The sequence below is a fragment of the Phalacrocorax aristotelis genome, chromosome 4 (assembly GCF_949628215.1).
Source record: "Phalacrocorax aristotelis chromosome 4, bGulAri2.1, whole genome shotgun sequence".
In the NCBI taxonomy this organism is placed as follows: Eukaryota; Metazoa; Chordata; class Aves; order Suliformes; family Phalacrocoracidae; genus Phalacrocorax; species Phalacrocorax aristotelis.
The window spans coordinates 1,974,127-1,994,508 of NC_134279.1; the positions used below are offsets into that span (position 1 = coordinate 1,974,127).

Here is a 20,382-nt window from a genome sequence, read left to right on the forward strand (position 1 = left end):
ATATTACTAACCCATTCTCCTAATTAATTATTAGTAAGCCAGACTTAGAGATGTCCACAAATTTTGACTGAATGCTTGATATGAATCTGTAGGTAGGAGATAAACACATAAACAGAACAGGAGGAAAGCGATCAAACTTGCTCATGCATGATGTGTCTGTTAGATGGCTAGACATTACTTTGTTCCTAACACCTTCTGGATACGCGTATTTCATAAATAATTATATTCAGTAAAAAGCAAAGCTGGACAAAAAACCCTGCAACTAAACCCAGGTTATTGTAATCCTGAAGCCCATTATTGAAAGCCAGGGCTCCTTTTTCTTGTATGGTGCAATTAATTATCTTCTAAAGGTTGCACAGATGTTGCCAATTCTGGGAAATCTTTGATGAGTATATAATGTACCCATAAATTAAAATGAAAGATTGAAGCTCCATGCAGAGATGCACGCAGCTGCTTTGCAAATCTGAGCCAATGATACCAAACAAGGGATCCAAGAAGCACTTTCTTTAAAATGCAAAGCTTGTTCATGCCGATAGTCGGTGTCATGCAGCTCAGTGACTCCAAGCGAAGTTTCTGTCCATTTCTATCACCTGACTGCTACCGAGGGAGAGAAATTAAAGGAGAAAGTCTTCGGCAGAGTTAAACAGATCCGGAGAAATTCAAAGACCCGTGGAGATGGGAATACAGGTGGGCTGCTGTCAGAGCTGGGTACCCCACACTGCCCAAGGCCAGGTTCGGGAGAGCTGCTCTTCTGCTGTGGATGGTGAGACAGCATTGCAGAGATGGATTTCCTCTCGTCCTCTTCCTCCCGGCATGGCTAACAGACTCCAACTGAGAAGGAACTAAGCATGGCTTCCAAAAAGCTTTGAGCAAGGGTACAAAATACTAATGGTTTTATGTAGTTGTTTAATGCTCTTTCAATGCTTTTTCTTCAGAAGAGCTGCACTATGTAGCTGTAGAGAAAGGCATCTGCTGAAGGTATCCCTGCAGACCGCTTTGGTGGTTTTCCAAATTTCTAGGTCCAGTTCTGGCATAAACAGACTAAAATCAGGGCCCACAGCTTTCTGAGCTGGTGTTTTTCCAGATTACAACATTTGTTTGCTTTGTTTATTAGATGTCCAGGGCTGAATGTTTCTTAGGAGATAATTACCCTTCTTTCTGGAGGAAGCGGCTAATGACTTGATCGCCTCTTGCTAGCAGCGTTTTTCTCCCAACACGATCAACATAACCACATCAAATGCAGAGCAGCTCTTCTCAAGGCATCTCATATTTATTCCCTACCTGGGCAGACCCATGTGCCAAAACACCTGACTGCCTTTTCCAGTTTTACCCCTTGATTTAATAAATACCACACTTCCCTACAAACATGACCTTGACTCTACTCTAAAGCCATCGCAGCTACAGCAGCACTAGCACTGCACGGCTCGACAAGGGCAAGCGCACGGAGCCTAGACGTGAGGGACGTCGGACACAGCCCTGCACAAGGAGCAGGAACCTCCAAGGCAGAGGGCTCTCGGGGAACTCCTCCTGTCACAGAGCGCTTCCGACGAGGAATGTCGCCCTCCTGCCCTCAAATCCCTCGCTGGCAATTCAGCGCCGCTCTCATATTTTCTCTAAGGAAACTGCTTGTGTGAGAGCCGTCCTGTTCCAGTCAGTGACAGAGCTCCTACCGGGAAGGAGGAGCTGAGCCCAAGAGGAAAGCGAGCCTGCACCTGCGCTCATTTCTGAGAGTTATCCCCACAAAGACATGTGAGCACGTTAGCCATGGCTCCAACTTCTTGGCACAACACACAGACCTTATTCACTCCCTTTTTCCATCATCAGACTGGCCTTGCATGAAGAGATCTGAGCACCAAAACTTTACAACGCACTCTTTGTTCTTTGGGGGTAGAAAGCGTCTCATAATCCCAATTTAAACAGGGCTGTCACAGGCTAAGACGATTCCTATCTCCATCTCCTTGCAAGAAACCTTACACTTAATGCTGACATCCTAAACCTCTCGAGCACGTAATATGACTGCTCTCCAGTGAAGTCTGGTGTCTGTGCATATCATCTTTTGAAGATGCCTTACCAGGTCCTCAAGTTCAGACTAGTCCCACTCAGTACTGACTTTGATGATCTCCAGGACACAGGCTGGAAACCACAAGCTTCACCTTTAACCAGCTTTGCTGACCTAAGGAACTTGACAGTATCCCAGCCTCCATTTGGAAGTTTTCCCCAAATCCCTGAATTTATCTTGACTGCCAAGCAAAGTCACTAACAGAAAAATGCTGCTAGAAATGCAAGACTCGACACGTACAACGTTGGCTTAAAAGCCATTTGGCTTTGTGGACACTGTGGCCCAAATCTGTACACCCTAAATCCCTTCTGACTCAGGTTCCTAATGGTTGTGCACCTTTGAAGACCCAAAGCCAGGAAGGACATGTCCAGTACTCATTTTTTTACATTTTTATAGCAAGCCTGCTCGTAAGAGTAATCGTACAGCAGATCCAACTGTTTTGGGGTTACAGTGACACGAGGCCATCTCAGTCTCTGGGGTAAGCCTAGCAATACCACTTCTGAGAAAGACCTGAAAGAGGGGTAAAACCCACTGTTAAAAACTGGGGAGTCCTCAGGCAAGCAGCTTCTCTGAATCAAGAGGAAATACGGGAGCAGAAGGAAGCAACAAGCCTCTCAGTCTCCAGGCTCTCAGAGCCCCGAACAAAGCAGCAGAGTAAAATGATTCTGCTGCCGAGACCTCAGCCAAAGCCCTCGGCACACGATGTTCACCCTCATGCAGTTTGCTAGGGCTAATTTCCTGATTCAGGCCTAATTTACATTTCTGTCTCTCTGGCAAAGGCGATGCGAGCCTCTCCTTGGCTGTGCTCAGTTAAGTCCTGGTGCAAGAAGGGAGGGAGTCAGTCCAAACTCCCCATGTTATTATCTCATTCTACTATGAGGCTTGACAGTCATCTTTCACGGGGAATAGCCCGAAATCCAGATTTCTGTAGATTGCTACGGCCTACAAAGAAGGTCTCTGCGCCATCAGCGCAAGAAGCTGTGCCTTCCTAGGGGAACAGCTCGCTCCTGTGTGAACAGCAAGGCTCCTCGTGAGTAATGCTTTACAAAGGATAACCAGAGAGAAGCAGGGCCTGAGAAAAGTCCAGTTCATCACTGAGAGATAACGCCGGCGGGGCCTGCTAGCTGTGTGACAAAGGGAGCCCATTTTTTGTATTTAATCTACATGGAAATTAGAATATTTAAGCTTGTTGCAGTTATAATATTGCACTGGTGGTGAAATTAATGAAGCCCTTTCAACAGCCAAAGGATACTTCAGTAGACGCCAGAAATGTCACTAGGTGGCTTAGGAGGGAGGCCACCGCCAGAAGGGGCATGCAGGCCGACCTACCTATTTCATCCCAGATGAAGAAAAAAAGAAAAACAGAGTGAAATAGAGCAGCGGGAGGAGATCGTGGGGCTAACATAGGCACCCAGAGCAGCAGCCATTCCTCAAGCAACGCTTTGCAGCCTTCCCACTAATGCAGCAGCAAGCGTTAGGAGACCGGCTGGTGCGAGCCACCCGTTCCTCTTCCTCTCGTCTCCCCCAGCCCGCCCGCCCTCACCCCTTCCGCCCGTGACTTACTGAGCCATCCCACGCTGGGGCTGCGCTGCACTCGCATTTCATCATCCAGCGTGCGGGTTGCTAGGCAGGGCACGGAGCTCTCGAGCGGGCTGCGTGCTTGTGCGGTGCAAGCAGGAGACAGTAGCAGCAGCAGCAAAGAGGAGGAAGAGAGCAAAGTTGAAAAGTCAAAGGGAAAAACAAAAAATGCAAGAAAGAAACGCTCAAGCAATTGCACAAGCAAGCCTGGAAGGAGACGGAGTGTTGGAACAGTCGCAGTTACACACAAGTGCGCCTTCCTGCATAGTTCGGTGACCAAAGTGATAAGCCTACTCGTTGGGAGCACACCACCTCCTCCGTAGCTCCACCCTTCAGCTGGCAGGTCTGGAGCCAGTTTTCCATCCCTGGTGCCTAAAATTCAGGCATCTTAGAAGCGGATTTCCAGGAACTGAGTAAGGCAGCTGCAGCACTAGCGCTGAGCAGTCCCAAGCTGTGCCGTGGTCAGTAAGAACGGCAGACACACAGCGCATCTGAAAAATGATCAGGTCACGTCCCTGTAGAAGCCAGCTTTGAGCATCCTGACCACGTACGCACCCAGGCACACCAATTTGGGCTTGGAAATACGCGCCCTAGCCTGCAATGCTTCAAAGAATGCAAACAGCTCAATACATTGGTGGGGTTTTTCCAAGCATTCCTTGAGAAATATCTCATTCCTGACTTAAACGTCTCTCCTCCTGCGCTGGTATTATCGGGCTGACACCATCATTGAACTCTCTTAAGGGACTGAGGATGCAGTTTGTATGCAAAACACGTAACTGAATAAAGCTGAACTCTAACGTAGGATAAAAACTTTAGAGGAGAAAAGTTTTCGGCTGTTGCTAGCTATCCTCTCAGCGCATCAGCCAACGCATTGCAGGCAGCCAAAGTGTTATTTTAACTCAACTGTTTCCAAACTACGCTGTCGGCAGAACAAAAATAAATAACGTTTATGAGGGGTTTGGGCAGCACAGGCACCATCCGCATGGTGACGGGTTATTTATGGTGGTTAAATGCTCACACTTACACACATCACAGTTCTCTACAGCCTCTGCCAGCTCGGTTTTAGCAGGATCCGACCGCTTCTCTTCAAGCCCTTTTGCCAAAGGGCTTTTGCCAAAGGCTCTCACAGGTGTTAAATTACACAAAATGCTGGCGGGCAGGAAGCTTTTAACCAAAAATGTCAAAAATGCATAGCAAATGTCACCACCAAAGCACGGGTAAACATTGATCAGACAATCCTCAGGCACCTGCATAAGGAACGGTGACCGCGGTTCTCATTTTATACAGTGGCAAACCTGAATTACAACCCAAAGGTGTGCCGGCTGGGCAAGGACTGCTGGAGAGCTGCTAACGTATACGTACGTTATTTATAGCAGGGCTTCGCGTCAAGTGCTGTACCCAGGGCCAGGAAAGGCCACAGAGAACCCTTAGAAAGCCAGTCCAAGAAACAAGGCGCCCAAAAAGACCTGTGAAAACACACTGCAGGAGTTCAACTGAAATGTAAAATTGAAACGTCCTCGTGGAACACTTCATAGAGCTCAACCTTCTGCCAATAAAAGAAACGAAAAGGGTGGTGTCTTTGGAAGGTAACTTTGAGTAATTACTTGGTACAGCTTTGCCTGCTCGGCTTTTTGATAATCATCTTTTTCCTGCTGAATGGACAGCAAAGGAGTGCTTTGATTTATCCTCCTCCGTCTGTTGCCACACAAGAAATTACCATCTTTTGCTCCGTTTCTTTCCCAAGAGCAAAAAGACCTCTGAGAAAACATCCTCCCACAAGCATGACCCAAATATCAATCTTTACGACACAGCAATGAATAAAAGGCACTCAGCGCACACCTTTGCCGCTCCAAAGTTCCTTGTTTCTGCCCATCTGATTGCTGCTTAGTCTTATCTACTAGAAGAGCAGTGAAATGAAAGAAGGGGTCGGAGGATGACTCTGCTAACCAGGGAACCATTGGCCCAGGGGATATTTCCAGATTTCAGATTTAACAAATACCCTTGAAGAATTCTGTCATCATTTAATTTGGATTTTAAGCCCAACTGCCCTGAATTTTTTTAAAAAAAGGCAGGGAAATCATGGGCAGAATCCATGGTAATGACATCACGCTGAAGTGCCTCCTAAATAAATGTTCTTGAAAGTACTTTAATACATGTAGGTACGTATCAACATCATCGGTTCCAAACCAATTGTGATTGCCCAGTAAGAGCCAGTAAGTTGCATGACACCTTTACACCTACAGCAGGGTCTGGTTCAGCTTCAGTAGAGATCGTTTCATTAACAACCCTTAATGAACACACAATAACCGCGTCCATTAAATGAGCGGCGTGCTTCGTAATTCACATCAGCGCGCTTTATGGGGCAACTAGCGATGAGAAGTTCCCCCGTTTAACAACGGCAGTAAAGGCCAGTCGAGCAGAAAGCCGAGCCGCTTCCCAGCCCTACCAGCCCGTAACCCTACTGCGCGGAGGGGAGCACCAAGCGAGGCGCAGAGGGGCTGTCCTTCTCACAAACCTGGCGGCAACGTGAATATTGGATGGAAGTTTCGCTGGTGCTGAAATGAAAAGGTAGACGCTGAAAGGAAACACCTACCCGGAAAGAAACTCTCGGGGAAATTTATGAGGGCTTGGGGCTGATGGCACTTTCATTACTGTGATTAGCCACGTTGAGAGACAGCTGCACTCCTGTGGGCCGCATTAAATTTTTATGTCTAAAGGACAAGTTCTGCCTTTAGAAACGCGTGAGAGGCACTCAGTGCATGCCAGGGGGCATGGTATGACTCGATCAAATATATTCTCGAGTTACTGTTATTTATTATTTACAGTTTAATGAAAAAGTAACAACTATTCATGAATTATCTCCCTTTGTATCTAAGCCTCTCCCTCCTTAAGTCTCAAAGCACTCGAACTGCCATGGAACATAATGTATTACATATTCTTATGAAACATAAACATCCCAGGTGGGGAAACAGAGGCAAAACAATATGAAATGAGTGGTTGAAGGTCAGCCAGCAGGCTAAGCAGAGCCAGGGAAGAATTTCTTGAGAATCAGTCCAACTGAGACAACTGGCCCCTTTGAACAAGAAAAAGATATGAATGAAAAACAAAGCCACCTCGGATCCCAAAAAAGGATGCCCTGGGCCATGAGAATAAGCAGGGGCTGGAGCGAGAACTTAAGACGAATGCCCTTTGTCAGCGTCACCCTTCCCAGGATAAGCACGCGATTATTTTCTCCTTAACCAGCCTGAAAGCCTAGCTCCGGCACAGTGAAGAGACAGGGCTTAGCATCTAAGGTACAGCTAAATAATACACTGAGCATGATTCACCTTCAAACCCCTCCACTAACTTTTAATTTGTCTTTAACACTCTCAGGGTTTGATGGCTCCTCAAGGAAGGACATTAACTGCAGAAAGGACGAATTTGACATTCACCAGCTGCTGACAAAAAGCGGAGGCTGTTGCAGGCATAGGGTGCAGTAAAAACAGATGGAATGCAGAGGTGGAAGGTGGATGCATGCTGTAAACGGAGACCATTTTAACCCCTTCAGCTAAGACTCTTGTTGTGTCCCTCCACGTTAGCATATCCCTCAGCATCGCAGTGCCTACCTGCAGGAGCGGGGTTTGGGGCAGGAGCCGAGAACCGCGGGCACGGCCCACCCCACGCGCGAGGTGACCGAAGCACCCGAGTGGCGCGCGCTGAAGTCATGTCCGCCTTATGTTTTGCCTCCCATACAGCATGGCTACAGTCCAGGATCCTTCTCCTCAAAGCAAACCTGTTCATCTTTTCAAAGGTCCAAAAGGAGCTGTAGTCACAGAGGTGGCAGCCGATAGCTGTAGACACCACCACAAATAATGCTTATGCGTTTTACCTGCAATGGCCGTGAGATGTGTGAGATGCCTCTCACACAAACAGCGGGGAGGACACAACGGAAAGCCCCAGAGCAGGTACTGGAAAGAACGTAATGTCTTAATGCCAACTGAAAACAAACACGGGTTACCCGCCGGGTGCCCAAGCCTGGCACGACTGAGGCATCCTCCGGGCATCTGATTTAAGTGCCTGGCTGATTTTAGAGCAAGAAGCTGAGGCACCTACAAATTTTATGCCTGACACTAATGGAAAATGAGTAGTGGACCTTGAGGAGCAACGGTTTAGCTCGAGCTCCTGAACACCACCCCTCTTGGATCTGGCCCTCCTCAGGCGCTCCCACCTGTGTATACTACCCAGTCAGCACAGTGTCTGCCCAAGGCTTGTGGGAATTTGCAGGCCAAAAGCAAAGCTTGGTGATGCCCAGAAGAACCCTTCCCCTCACTGCAGTACGCTCTGGAAGAGGATCCCCTGTCTTGGGCTTGCACCAACCACCTCAGCTGGCCACGCTGAGCTCCTTCCCCACAACTGGAATATATTTATAACGCTCTCCAGAGCATCATCCCTCTCTTTGCTCCATTGGACTCCTGCAGGGATATTCACCGAAAAGCTGTGCGCCCAGGACGTTCCCTTGATTCATGTCATTGCGCCTGTGTGTTAATCACTTAGGCACTGCATTAGCAAGGCACTCGTACGTGACAAGATGCATCATCGAGAGCAATAAATATTCTTCGCATGCACATACACACCTGTTGCAAAAGCAAAGGATGATAAAAAGTAGGAAATACTGATAAAGTAAGAGAAAAGGTTAGGGAGAAATATTAGGGTGAGTTTTTGAAGCAGAACACAGAAAACTAAGAGGCCTTAAATGTAGCAAGAAGAAAATAATTTCTTCGCTTGCTTTCATTTCTGGGTATTTTAAAATGGCAGCTTCTAGACAAATTTCCAGACTGCAAGAGGAGGCAGTTGACAGAACTCCAAGACATGAAAATAGGCTCAGAACTCCTCTTTTCTGATCACCGCTAGTAGGAGGGCTGCGCATCGCAATGTACGGACAAGTACAGAGCCGCTGCCAAGGCCTCTATAGTTGTCTGCATCCAGGCGCACACACACTTCTACGGACACCACTATAGACACGGCACTATCTATCGTGCCGTTTTGTGAGAGAGACACACATTCACAACATACACCACAAAACAATTTTAGGATGAATAAAGCAAGGTGGAATTCAGCTTTACCCACACTGGACAATGATTTCATGGCAATAAAATGCAAGCTAGATGTTACTACCACGTAGTTTTTGATTAAGAGTGTCATCGACACCATCCCTTACAGAAATAAAACACGCGTGAAAGCTTTGTCTCTGCCCAAACGCTTCGAATGATCGGCCTTTTAGTTCAGGCACGGCTGGAGTTTTTTTGTAAATCTCTCTTTCCTATGATGGTTCCCACGCACCAGCCGCAAGAGCATCGCCCTGCCTTTCCCTGCGCCTCCTGCACCCTGCTGCCTGCCTGCTGCCTCCCCTCCTCTCCCACTCAGTCCAGTGAAGATACGGTTAGAGCGATGTGCCACGGCCAGAGCAGCCTTCAGAGCCCACCACTGACGCGGTTATCAGTACGGGTCTCGCTACACTAATCGTGGGTTAGAAAAGCATTGTCAAGGCAACGCAGTTAGTTTTTGGCGGGCAAGTTTGGTGGGTTGCTTTAAAAGGGAAGGCTATAGCCAGTTAGCCTCTGCATTACCATTATCGGGGTTGGTAAACATCCTACTTGCACTGGAGACGGTCTTTCCAATGTCAGCCAGAGAGCGCAGGTTGGACTTCTTGGTCTGGTGCCGGTGCTTCCTGAGCAGCGTGTAGGTGACTTTGTCCTTCAGTTCTGATTTCAAAAGCCCCGTCTCGATCTGATTGTCAACGATCATTTCTGTAGAACGCAAAGAAAGGGGTGAGGGAGAGGAGAGGACGATTAATCACAAAGCACAAAACGAAGCTGCATCAAGGGAAAGCAGGGGGAGAGGCAGATCATTTTCACCCTACCATTTTGAAGGCTTTCCTTCCCGTCTCAAAACCACCAGATTTCACCATTTTTTTAAAATTTGGAATCTCTTTTAGACATTTCTTTCGAAACAGAACATAAGCATTTCCACCCAGCAAAACCCATCAGCCACCAACACGCACCTATTGCCCTGAGACTCCCTTCTGTTATGTACATACGTGCCACTGAGCCTGTTCCAACTCAACACGTACCCAGCACGAGACGCTCTTAGCTCAGAAAGGGAATCTGCTCTGACCCTGTATTTCAGTGAAGAAGCTACAACTACATTGCGATTTCCAGTATGCTCCCAAAAAGAACATGGTAAAACTTCTATCGGATTCAACAAGGCCTGAGTTCACCTCGCAGGCCCCCAGTAAAACCTAATCTAATGATAGGAAAAAGTCCCGGAGATGGGTAACTAATTAAATCACTCGCTCTCAGAACTGCAGTAAGATGACGGCAGCTACTCAAGGCAGAGCCTGCTCCAATTGTCACAGGACCTAACACGCGGCTTTGCCTTTAGCTGAATCTCCAGGAAAAAAGGTTCCCGGCCCACTGCAAAGACACTTCCCATTCTCTCCTTTCTCCTCCCCTATCCCAGAAGGGAAAAAAAAAGGCAGCCAGATTTATTAAGCACCTCTATTGTGCATTGAATCTCACATTAAGTCGTTCCCTTGATTACTTCAGTTAACGTGCTGTCCCCCAAGGGAAAGTGGCAGCTCTTATTTGTCTACCAGTAACTTTTATTTGTGCTAATAATAAGAGTTATGGGAAAGTGGAGGCAGAACATGCATCACATTTGCTAATTCAGTGAGTCAGAAAGTCACCTTCTATATGCTGCCCAAGAATTAACGCCTCTTCAAATCACCAGGGCAAAAAGGCTGGTTCTTCCACCCCGGCTCAGAAAAGGATGATTACAGGCACGTAGAGGTACGCTTACACAAAATGTTTGGCAAAAGGTTGATTTTTGTCAAGTGCCATTTCTCTACACGTTTCTGTTGCTCATATTTTTTGCTAGTGAGTTTTGGAATACTTCTTTCAGAACAACATGTCTGCCTTCATCAACTCTATCCTTCTCTGTTTGGCAAGCATTTCTTCCCTTCCACGTTTCTGATATGAGACAGAGAGAGCTCTAAGTTTTCCTTTCCTGCATGTCACTGCTAGACACCAGCCAAGTGATCGTGATTAAATAATTCTGGAAACCAAGACTGCAGGCTTCTTGGACAGCCCCGTCTATCTGATTAGGGACCTGGGCCAGCACAAGTACCCCAACTCAGGACAGTGTTACAATGACAGCAGCCACTGATTTGTCATTTAATCTCCCAGGACTTAGATTTAATTTGGGTGCTGAAGAAGGATATTGAAGGTGACATCTCAAAGCAACTTCAAAAAGAAATTTAATGTTTGAGAGTTAAAGTTTGTACCACTGACATCAGCTGCTGTCTTCTGAAGCACATTCAGCTTCAGCATAAAACTTCAGAGGTTTGGTTGGTGTTGGTTTTGGTTTTTTTTTTAAAACTTTGCGAAGCCGTGCATTTGGATGCACAGACATAGAAATAAAGGAGGATAAATGCCACCATAAGCACCTACAAAACTAAGCTTAAAACTCTGTAGATAACTTCAGAGTCAGCTTTTGTAATTCCAAGTCTTACAAACTAGTGCAACACCTCATATTTGATAATTTCACGCCAGGACGATTTTGAGCCTGCTTCCTGAGATGATAGCTCAAAGCACTGAGTTTTGGGGGGTGTGGGGGTGTATTTATTTTTGCTCTTCCGCACCTCTTCACACAATGGCTTCTGAACTCAGCATTTTGGGTAAATGCACCTCCAGTGGATGGCTCACTTTTAAAATTTATTTTCGTATGTCTTCTCCCACGTCATCGGGAACACGGTATAGCTCTCGGCAATGTCACTACGTGTCATCCCAGGCCACGGCTGTTTTGACTGCAAAAAAAATTGCCATCCCATTCCACAGAGTGAAGCATCAGCTGGTGCTGCGGCTGCTCTTCGCTCCCCTCTGCCGGAGGGGAGCCCCCCATCCTACACAGAGCCTCGCCTGCCGTCAGTGGCCCACCCTGGGACCTCGGCCAGAACCAGGCTGTGGTATAAGCACGTGGGCCAACGCTCTGCACGAAGCCGTACTTGCCAGGTACCTCTATCCTGAGCGAGCTGGCCTTTTACATGTTATGTTTCTGGCAGTGAACATAAATCAGTGTATGCTATTCCTTTCACCCACGTGTAGTGATATCTTAGGATATAACTCAAGATATGTATTTCAGGATCCAAATGGTTCTGTATAATGACCAAAAATTAAGCACTAATTATCCTTGAAGTCAATTCTTTTACTCTTCTTTCCAAATTGAGAACATCTTTCACTGATCTGTTATCCTTCTCTAGGTACTTTCTAGTTTTCCCTTTCTATGTACTCATTAGAGGATTATTTCCTCATTTTCCTCTTTTATTCAAGAAGCAGCACTTTCATTAAAACCATCAGTGAAACCATCATCAGGGTTAACAAAAATTCATAGGGAAGAGTTGAGGGAAGGAGCCAAGGCAGCTCTACTTACCCACCACCTGTGGGAGAGAAGTGGCCTCCATATCCAGCATTATCGAGCCTTTCTCTATACACGTCCTTAACTCAAACAGGCTGTGCAGGGACAAGGTGGCCACGTGAGGTTTGCTCCATCGCTCCCCACCTTGTTCTACCTTCTCCTCAAACTTGATCCACCTAGGAGAGGGCAGAGCGACAAGACTGTGTTAAAGCAGCCGGCTCCTCGCAGACATACATCTCGGACAGAAGCGAGACAGCTGAACCGTCACGGCATACCGACAAGTTCAAGCACAGGCATTTTCCCACACGTCTCCGAGGCCACAAATCCACGATCAAGTTGCAAAGGCTTAATGAATCGGCATGTGTCAGCTGAGCGGCCGCAATGCTCTGCCTGCTGGTAAACTATTGCAAACGGGAGGTAAAACGTGTTATCTTTAATAGCTCTCACCAACACTAAAACTGACACCACCCTTTAGCTGATGTTTGCTCCAGGCCAAGAGTACACAGGCAGCTTCAGCGACTCAGCTGAGACCTGGTTGTTGCCTCCCCGGTTTGCACACCCGGTCCCTAACAGGACACTGCATCAAACCAAGCACAGCTCCTCCACCGCCACTTCGCCAGGCCCAACCGAGAGACAGAGTGGTAACTACATTCACACTTGAATAATCTCAGGTGAGAAGGGCTGAGCACCACAGCTCCACAAAAAAGCAGGGCAAGGGGGAGAAATCAGCATTTCTGGGAATAAGGTGACTTGTATTCGAGCATTCAAATCCGGACAATAAAATCTGAAAACTTCAGCCACTGTCAAAACTCAGCAGCACTGAATAAATACTGCCCCGTACCCACAGGCTGGCGGGAGGCAAAGGGTGGAGGGGAAGAGCACGTCCCAGCCAAACCTGAAGATGTTGTTAGCAGAGCAAGTGAGCCACCAAAGGAAAAGACACAAATTAAGGGGTTTGTCATTTCCCTCTCCGCTCTTTAGCCGTTGTTTAATGATTTAACAAAGTAGGTCTGAAAAAATAGGAAAGCTCAGCTCATCTCTAGTTGAAGATTAGAGCAAAGGTTAAGTTCTGTTCTGTGCAAAATACTCCTGACACACCTAAAATGATGTTTCAGCTCCCTGAGCGCCGGGCTGCAGCCCGCCTCCACCTCCACGGCTTGGCCCCGCTGCGCCTGGCCAGGGGTCTGCACGGGTGGGCGGCCTGGGACGGAGCCACCAGCTCCTTCTGCGGGGTGGAGGAGGAGATCTCAGCCGGCTCCCACCTCCCCTGCGCCGGGACGAGGGAAGAGACGCCGCAGGCCCTCTTCCTTTATTGCAGCAGCCAGCTATGGCTTTGGTATCAGCTCAGAGTGCAGGACAAAGGAAGCGTTTTAATATCATCTAATTGCAAAGCAGAAGTGCTTTTTAATCCTGCCTTGAGATACTATTTTAATATATGTGGAAAATGAAAATCCCAGTGACTAATATAAGGGGATTATTAAGACAAAAAACCACACATGTAAAGGTAAGGAAGCTCATAAACTGGTTCCAAAGAATATTATTAACACCAAGTAAAATTATATTTAATCCTGAAAAAATGTGTTACTTGAGGATTAATCAATTATGCTTTTCAATTGCAATCATCTCTTTTTGAGACTACTTTTTTTTTTAAAGCTGCTTTTAAACTCAAGCTAAAGGTCTGAATTTGATCTCAGATTAATAAGGTTCTATTTAGTTCACAAAATCCAGGTACTTCCCAGGACACCTAAGGGACCTGGGCAGCTGCAAATCCACGGACTTCAAAGGCAACATGTTAGTGGGACTGAGACGCAGTTTACCCTGCAACAGCACGAAGGCTGCAAATTACAAAGCGTTTGTCTTTTCGGTGAAAGCGTATTCTTCACTACAATCAGTATTTGCTTTCTGTTTACTTCCCTCACTATAACCCACAATATAAACACAATAAACCACATTTAACTTACAAACCTGTTTGAACTAGCCCCCGCTCCGCTGCGCACAGTCCCTAGAACGCCACTCTCCCCAGGGAGCGTTCAAGCCCATCCGTTTCAATGGGGATTGAAAGCGAGGTGCCTCCAAACACCCTGAAGCAGCTTTAGACGCTTGGTTCTTAAGTCCCTCCTGAAGCCCTGGTGCACACCATCTCCTGCCAAGCCAGCGTTAAGCAAAGCTGTCCACGTGGCTTCCCATACATTTAACCAATGCTGCCTTCTTTACTATTTTTTTTTTTCCATCTGTTTTTGCACGACAGCTCGCTCACAACTAGAAAGTTTCATGGGCAGCTGCGGAGCACAGGAAAAAAGTGCCGGACTACCAGCGTGGAGGGTAACGGAGAGAGCAAGAGAGACAGCCACAGGGTTAATGCTTCCTATCGCGTGAGCATAGAACGGTGCAGCTCTCGAGAGCTTCCCAAGCATTGAAAGCAATGCTCTCTGCAGCCTAGCAGCAACGTACTGTTTCAGGGCAAAAGATTATCTCCACTGTTATTTGAGAAAACAAACAATCAAATTACCTTCCTCCTCTCTATCCCGCTCTGCTCTCGACAGCTACATATTCCTCCTGTCTGCCAGCTGTACTTAACTTACTTGTGACCACACCCGAGAAGCAGCAAGGTGTGACATACAACACCCACGGTCTGCCAGGGCCCTGGAAACAACGCTGATGGCTCCAGCAAGGCTCTCCTGGTACTGGGGACTATGGAATTGAGGTACCTCGCAGCAGCGTTGGCTCCAAAGGGCTGAGGCTGGCGAGAAAAAAATCCGGAGGCAACCAAGTGCCGCTCGTGGCAGAATACACCCTGCACTCCCAGCGTGTGCCTGGGGGCCAACGGTACAGTCCATGTATGCATATTGTGAAGCCGGCCAGCATCTCTGCTAACTGAGATGCAGGAGCTTTTCCTTTTTTTTTCCCATTTTAGAGCATCAAAAAGGATTGGATAAAAGGCGTGTTAATGTTATCATGTGTAAAAGGGTGAAGGATAGAAACGTACTGCCTGACAGAGCTTACGTAATAAAATAAGACTGTAACAGAAGATTAAAAAAAAACAAAAAACAAAAAACACCACTTATCCGCCATGCCACTGTCCTTTCGTTCCTTTGCTCTGTAACCTCATGCTCTTTCTACCATCTCCCTGCCCTGTAGAATGACAATCCCCACGCTATGGTGGGCACGTCTTGCTCTCCAAATGGACTGTACTGAGCCTCAAAACAGACCGGTGGCTTCCAGCTGCTGCAGGTGTCTTCCTTTTCCTAGCTTGCTCTGTATCCTGTAACTACCGCTGAAATGCAAACATGCGCACGTTAGTGCAAAGGCTTGTCCATCCACACCAGGTAAATCGATTACAAGCGCCAACAAAACGAACAAGGAGCGCCCAGTGACCCAAATCTTCAGGTTACCTTTTAACAGCAATAAACCTTCCCTTTTACTGCTCTATTTCTAACGCGTTCACACGGCTTTGTTGTGAAACCCTGCGTACGCTAAGGATGTTTTTCCAAAACGGCCCTTTATTGCGAACGGTGGTGCGACGCCACGATGCGCCAACAGGCCACAGGAGCGCGCAAAGGAATACGCCATCCTCGCGCCCTGCTCTGTCAGAAATGTCCCCATCTGCAGGGGGACAACTGTAGCCCGTTTGTACTGGGGCTGCAACACAGACAGCTCAGCTCACAAAAATCAAGAACCAGGATGGGCAACTAAAGGTCCCCTTCTGGGAACATCTTTTATTTGGTAGCTTTAAGGTTCTCGCTAGAAATTTTCTGTGACACGTACCATTTATTTTTCTATTGCCCAAAACAGCTCTGGAAGGGATGGTATCATTTGCTAGATACTTTTGATACAATCCTCTTTCAAGTCTTGGACCAAAGAGCTGCAGCGAGCTGCTCAGCTGGCAGCTCCCCTGCCCGCTGAAGCGCAGAGCTGGCCAGCTTTAGCCAGTATGGCCTGCTGCAGGAGCCGCTCCGTAGCTTACAGCAGGTTTTGTTGTGCAAGATTAAGTCACTTCAAGGAAGCTACTGAAAAATCCTGAACAATCATACACTATGCAAGATCGCTATCACGAAAATAGCATGCGAGTCAGGAGGGTGGGCCAAATTTAGGAATTACACAGTGCCTCAAGAGGGTGCTTAAAGCATCTACTGTACATATGTATCTTTAAAGAGAGAATCGTATATACAGCTCCATCCAGCACTTCTACCAAAGACGTGTGAAAGCACGTAAAACCAGAAATCATTTGCCAGAGAAGAAGAAAATCTCCCTTTTTCTCTACAGGCACCTGACAGTACGAAGAGCGCAGGCACATCCCACCGTAGGGTCCTTTCAACGCAAGAGCGAAGAGCTCCTGACAAACGTCCCGCCAGAAAAAAAGCGCTTTGCGATCCGTCACGCAGGACTCGGGGCACCTGTCTGCTGATGGCTGCCACCTGTGGACTCAAGGAAAACAGAGCTTCCCAATATTCATACTGCAAAAGAGAGACCAAAGAGACTGCTCGATAAGAAATAGCACGGTAAGGTCTGAATCGTGGAAAAGCTCTAACAAAATGTCACGAAAACGCCTTCCCAAAGACCTATGCCTGGCGAGAGGGAAGCACAATTTCCCGTGAAAAGCAGAGGTGGGCGGTACAGATGACAAAATGCAAGTACTGAACTAATGATAAGAGAGAAGAAAAGCAATAAAGGGAGAAAAGGATGACCAACAAGTAAGAAGTTAAAGAGTAAAAGGTGAAAAGTCTTTAAATAGGTTCTCCAAGTGACCGAGAAGTAAAACTAAAAGAAGATAAGGGGGTAAAGGGGTAGGTGGTGGAGCAGTTCATTAAATCGCAGGTAAAGAAGATTAAGGTAACCAAACAACATGGGCTAACTACGAACACAGGAGGTACCCTTAAGACTGGAAGGTGGGGAAAGAGCTTAGCCCAGCCACAATAAAGGAAAATGAAAAGCCCCAGGGTAAGCGATGGGGCTTGGGAATAGGGAAGGTGGAGCCCTGGACCGCTACCCGGCTGGCTGAGCGCCTCTTTCTGGTGGGACATTTCAGGCCTTCACAGCAAACAGGCTGCAATTAGGAGCTTACCTTTTATGGCAAAACCCAAGAAAGGTATCTTTACTGGATAAAACCATCAAAACTTTTTAAGGCTAGAGGCTAAACAGCAGCCTTTAGATGACAAACCCAATCCAATGGCTTTTTTGGTGGTGCTCAGAAATAAACTCTACGTAACTTGTGTCAACCAGATCAAAAAACCATGCCAGTGTTTTGGAATGGTTTTTTGACCAAACCAACAGCATCAGCAAAGAAACAGGCAGAGAACCTAACCAAGAAACTCACAGCAGGCAACCCAATCCAGCATTTGACACGCACCTTGAGTAACTTCCTCAAAAGAAAGAAACCTTTAGGGTTTTTTGCCTATTTAAAATGAATTTCAGCAGTAACTCGCTAGGAGAGGGACACTGTCAAAATTTCCCAACTTGTGGTGCGTGGTGGGGTCAGGCTCAAACCTACTTTTGGCCAACAAAATTGAAGTAGTTTTGACACACCTGCAGAGGCTTTATTCAGGCACCGATTGCTGACAGCTCCGGCCAAGACATCAGCATTCTTTGCGAAGCACTAGCAAGCCCGTATGTCTGGTGGCTTTCCACAGGCAAACTACGCAAATAGATCTGGCACTCCATTTTTTCCTAGTTTTCCTTTTAAAGGAATATTTAAAGATACCCTCAATTTCCCTCATTTACCAAAGAAAGGTTCTTTGAGCTACACAGGCTCCTTTCTGTGGATTCCCCAAGCGACCCTGTAGCACAGCTATTACCCCAACTGAATGCTAAAAAAGCATTTCCTATGGGGGTCCTGTGCAGCTGCCTTTCCCTTTCAGGGTAAAGGAAAAGCGACCCACCTTGCAGTCTCCTTCCATTCCATCTCTTGTCCATCAACGGCCAGAAGTTCATCCAGCTCCGTGAAGAGCTGCGGGGGCGCCGGGCTGTCATCTTCCTCTCCGAGGATGAAGCGGATGCGTTCGGCAGCAGGGGAGACTGCAGAGGTGAAAATACTGCGGTTAACAGCCTGAGAGATGACCAGGGACGTGCGGCTCCTCTCCTTCCCCTTCTCCCCAAAGCCATTCAGCTGTTTCTCCACGCTGTCTTTTCCATTTGACATCCTAGTCGCTGCGGACGGAGGGGCGTGAGCGAGGGTACGTCTATCTCCCTCTCTCGCCTCTCACTTAACGTCTTAAAAGTTCAAGCTGGGAGTAAAGTTCAGGAAAACTTGCCTCTTCCTACAGTCCTTAACTATGTCACAGCAATTTGCAGCCCTTGTAAAAAAAAGCACTATCAAGCTCAAAACCAATATGCTCTATGGTGCGTGCCCAAGGACCTTTCGTACTCTGATCAGCTGAGATCCTTCGCCCCCTTTTTTATATGACGTAAAACCAGTTTCAGCCAAACTATTTTGGGGCTTGCTGTGACAGCATCCCATAGCTGGCTTTCCCCTCCCTGTCCACAAGGCTCGGGCTCCCATTGGCCTGCGAGGCAGGCTGTAACCTCCCCAGACCTACTGCTGGAGAACACAGGAATATTTAACAGAAAGGTTGTCTCATCTATACATGAAGAATGCGACCCACCGCATTTAGTCAGGCACCAATGCACTGAAAAAAAACCAACTGCTCCCATTGGGAAAAGACTTCCCATTTAGGCAAAAGAAACTATGTTCAACACATGCCCTTCTCATAGTGCAAGCAAAGTTCATTTACATTATTGGCTCATGAAAAATTAGCAGAAACCCTTTCCTGGTTAAGAACCACGCGTGATTCAAAATTAAAACCCGAGAACATCACTGTCCGCATCCCAAGACCTAAGGGCATCTCCCAAAGGCAGCTGGAGCTCACGCCACAAGAGCCACCTTGCTGGATGCCTTCTCAGGGTGTACAGTTTTCTTCTGATCCTATCACCTTAAAATGAAGGTGTGATCATGTGAGATTTTAAGACAGACATCCTTTCTGCTGAATGTTTATTAGCATTAGAGTTAAACAGCAGACTATGAACTTTGAACAGTTCTGCTAAAAACTCCTTTCTTTTCAAAAGATCAGCTGTCTGTCTGTTGCAAAATAATTAATTACACCAGGTGTCCAATCACCATTGATTTTTCCAGGGTAAACAAAGTCTCAAGTTGTAATGTGAAAAAAGGAACCAGTAAGAAACATGCCCTTTCCTCCCCACCTTTTTGGTTTTTAAAAGAAACTTTCATAGCTTTCTTCTTAAACTACGAAGCAAAGGTTGAGGCAAACTGATTTCTTCATCAGTTAGGGTAATGATACTTTCATAACATAAACCAGATTTCCTTTCTATTGAAAGTATATTTGCAGTCATAAATGCCCTTGCAATTCCCTGGGCATCCAAGCATGCTGCCCCACACCGGCCCTACAACTGAGGCAGGAGGGATCACACCACACCGATCCACGCACCTGGAAACCCCTGCAGCACTCAGCCCGGACGGTACGGGGAGCACAGGTTGTGGGGCACCCTCGCACCTACCACTGTTTTGGCTTTAAATGTTTATAGAGCAGCCTCATGTCTCTTCTTTAACATCCCAACCCAGCACCAGAGAAGGCAACCTCTGAAGAGGTCTTCAGAGGACCCCATGTCTTGCTAAATAGGCTGGAAAGTGATGATGATCTCTCACTTAAACGGGAGCAGGGACATTCACACGCCCCTCCCTCCTGCCGTGAAGTCCTCAGCAGCATTGCCTTCCATCACAGAAGCACAATCCCATTAAGGAAACCTATGAAAGCCCTGACCACCCCTTCATACAGAGCACAGCAGTGCAGCCAGCCTCTCTCCTGGCCAGCTAGGCGTATCCACCCGTGTTTGCTAACACCGCCGGCGTGTTTGCACCGGTGAAACCCGCTGAGGCACCACAAACCAGTGCTGGTCCACACCTCTTCCCAGAAATCCCCATCTACTCTCCCCCTCCATTTTCACTTCCCTGAGATGCGGCCCCTACAGCTCTTCTCTGCAGCCCTGCCGACCCCCAGGACAAATAATTAACTGCACGTACACCCCGGTGACCGCGTATCGCCACTCCCTTCCCGAGCTCGTCGTTTCAAGGGTACCGTTTCATAACCACAGTTGCCTTAACCACGACCGCCCCAGCCCACGTGCTACAGCAGCCCTCCACCGCAGAGCGGCCGGTCTGCGCCTGAGCCACCACATCACGCTGCCCACCATTCAGCGAGATGCCCAGAGTGGCTCCACAAAGGCTTTCGCATTCCCTATCAGTCCTTCCTTTGAGAGAACCCGTCGCCTCCCACAAACCCAAA

General features: G+C 47.4%; 1 protein-coding gene across 10 annotated transcripts in view; it reads right to left on the minus strand.

Moving 5' to 3' along the window:
- SLC4A4 (solute carrier family 4 member 4) overlaps positions 1-20,382 on the minus strand; it is a 228,342-nt gene that overhangs the window by 76,227 nt on the left and 131,733 nt on the right. For 6 of the 10 annotated variants that reach the window (XM_075089980.1, XM_075089979.1, XM_075089984.1 and 3 more), the window contains exons 4-6: positions 17,965-18,100; positions 12,104-12,264; positions 9,244-9,423 (exon numbers count right to left, since the gene is read on the minus strand). In XM_075089980.1, the coding sequence (XP_074946081.1) occupies positions 9,244-9,423; positions 12,104-12,264; positions 17,965-18,100 (477 nt within the window). The remainder of the gene's footprint in view (positions 1-9,243; positions 9,424-12,103; positions 12,265-17,964; positions 18,101-20,382) is intronic. The other 4 variants (XM_075089983.1, XM_075089985.1, XM_075089986.1 and 1 more) reach the window with 1 other exon arrangement.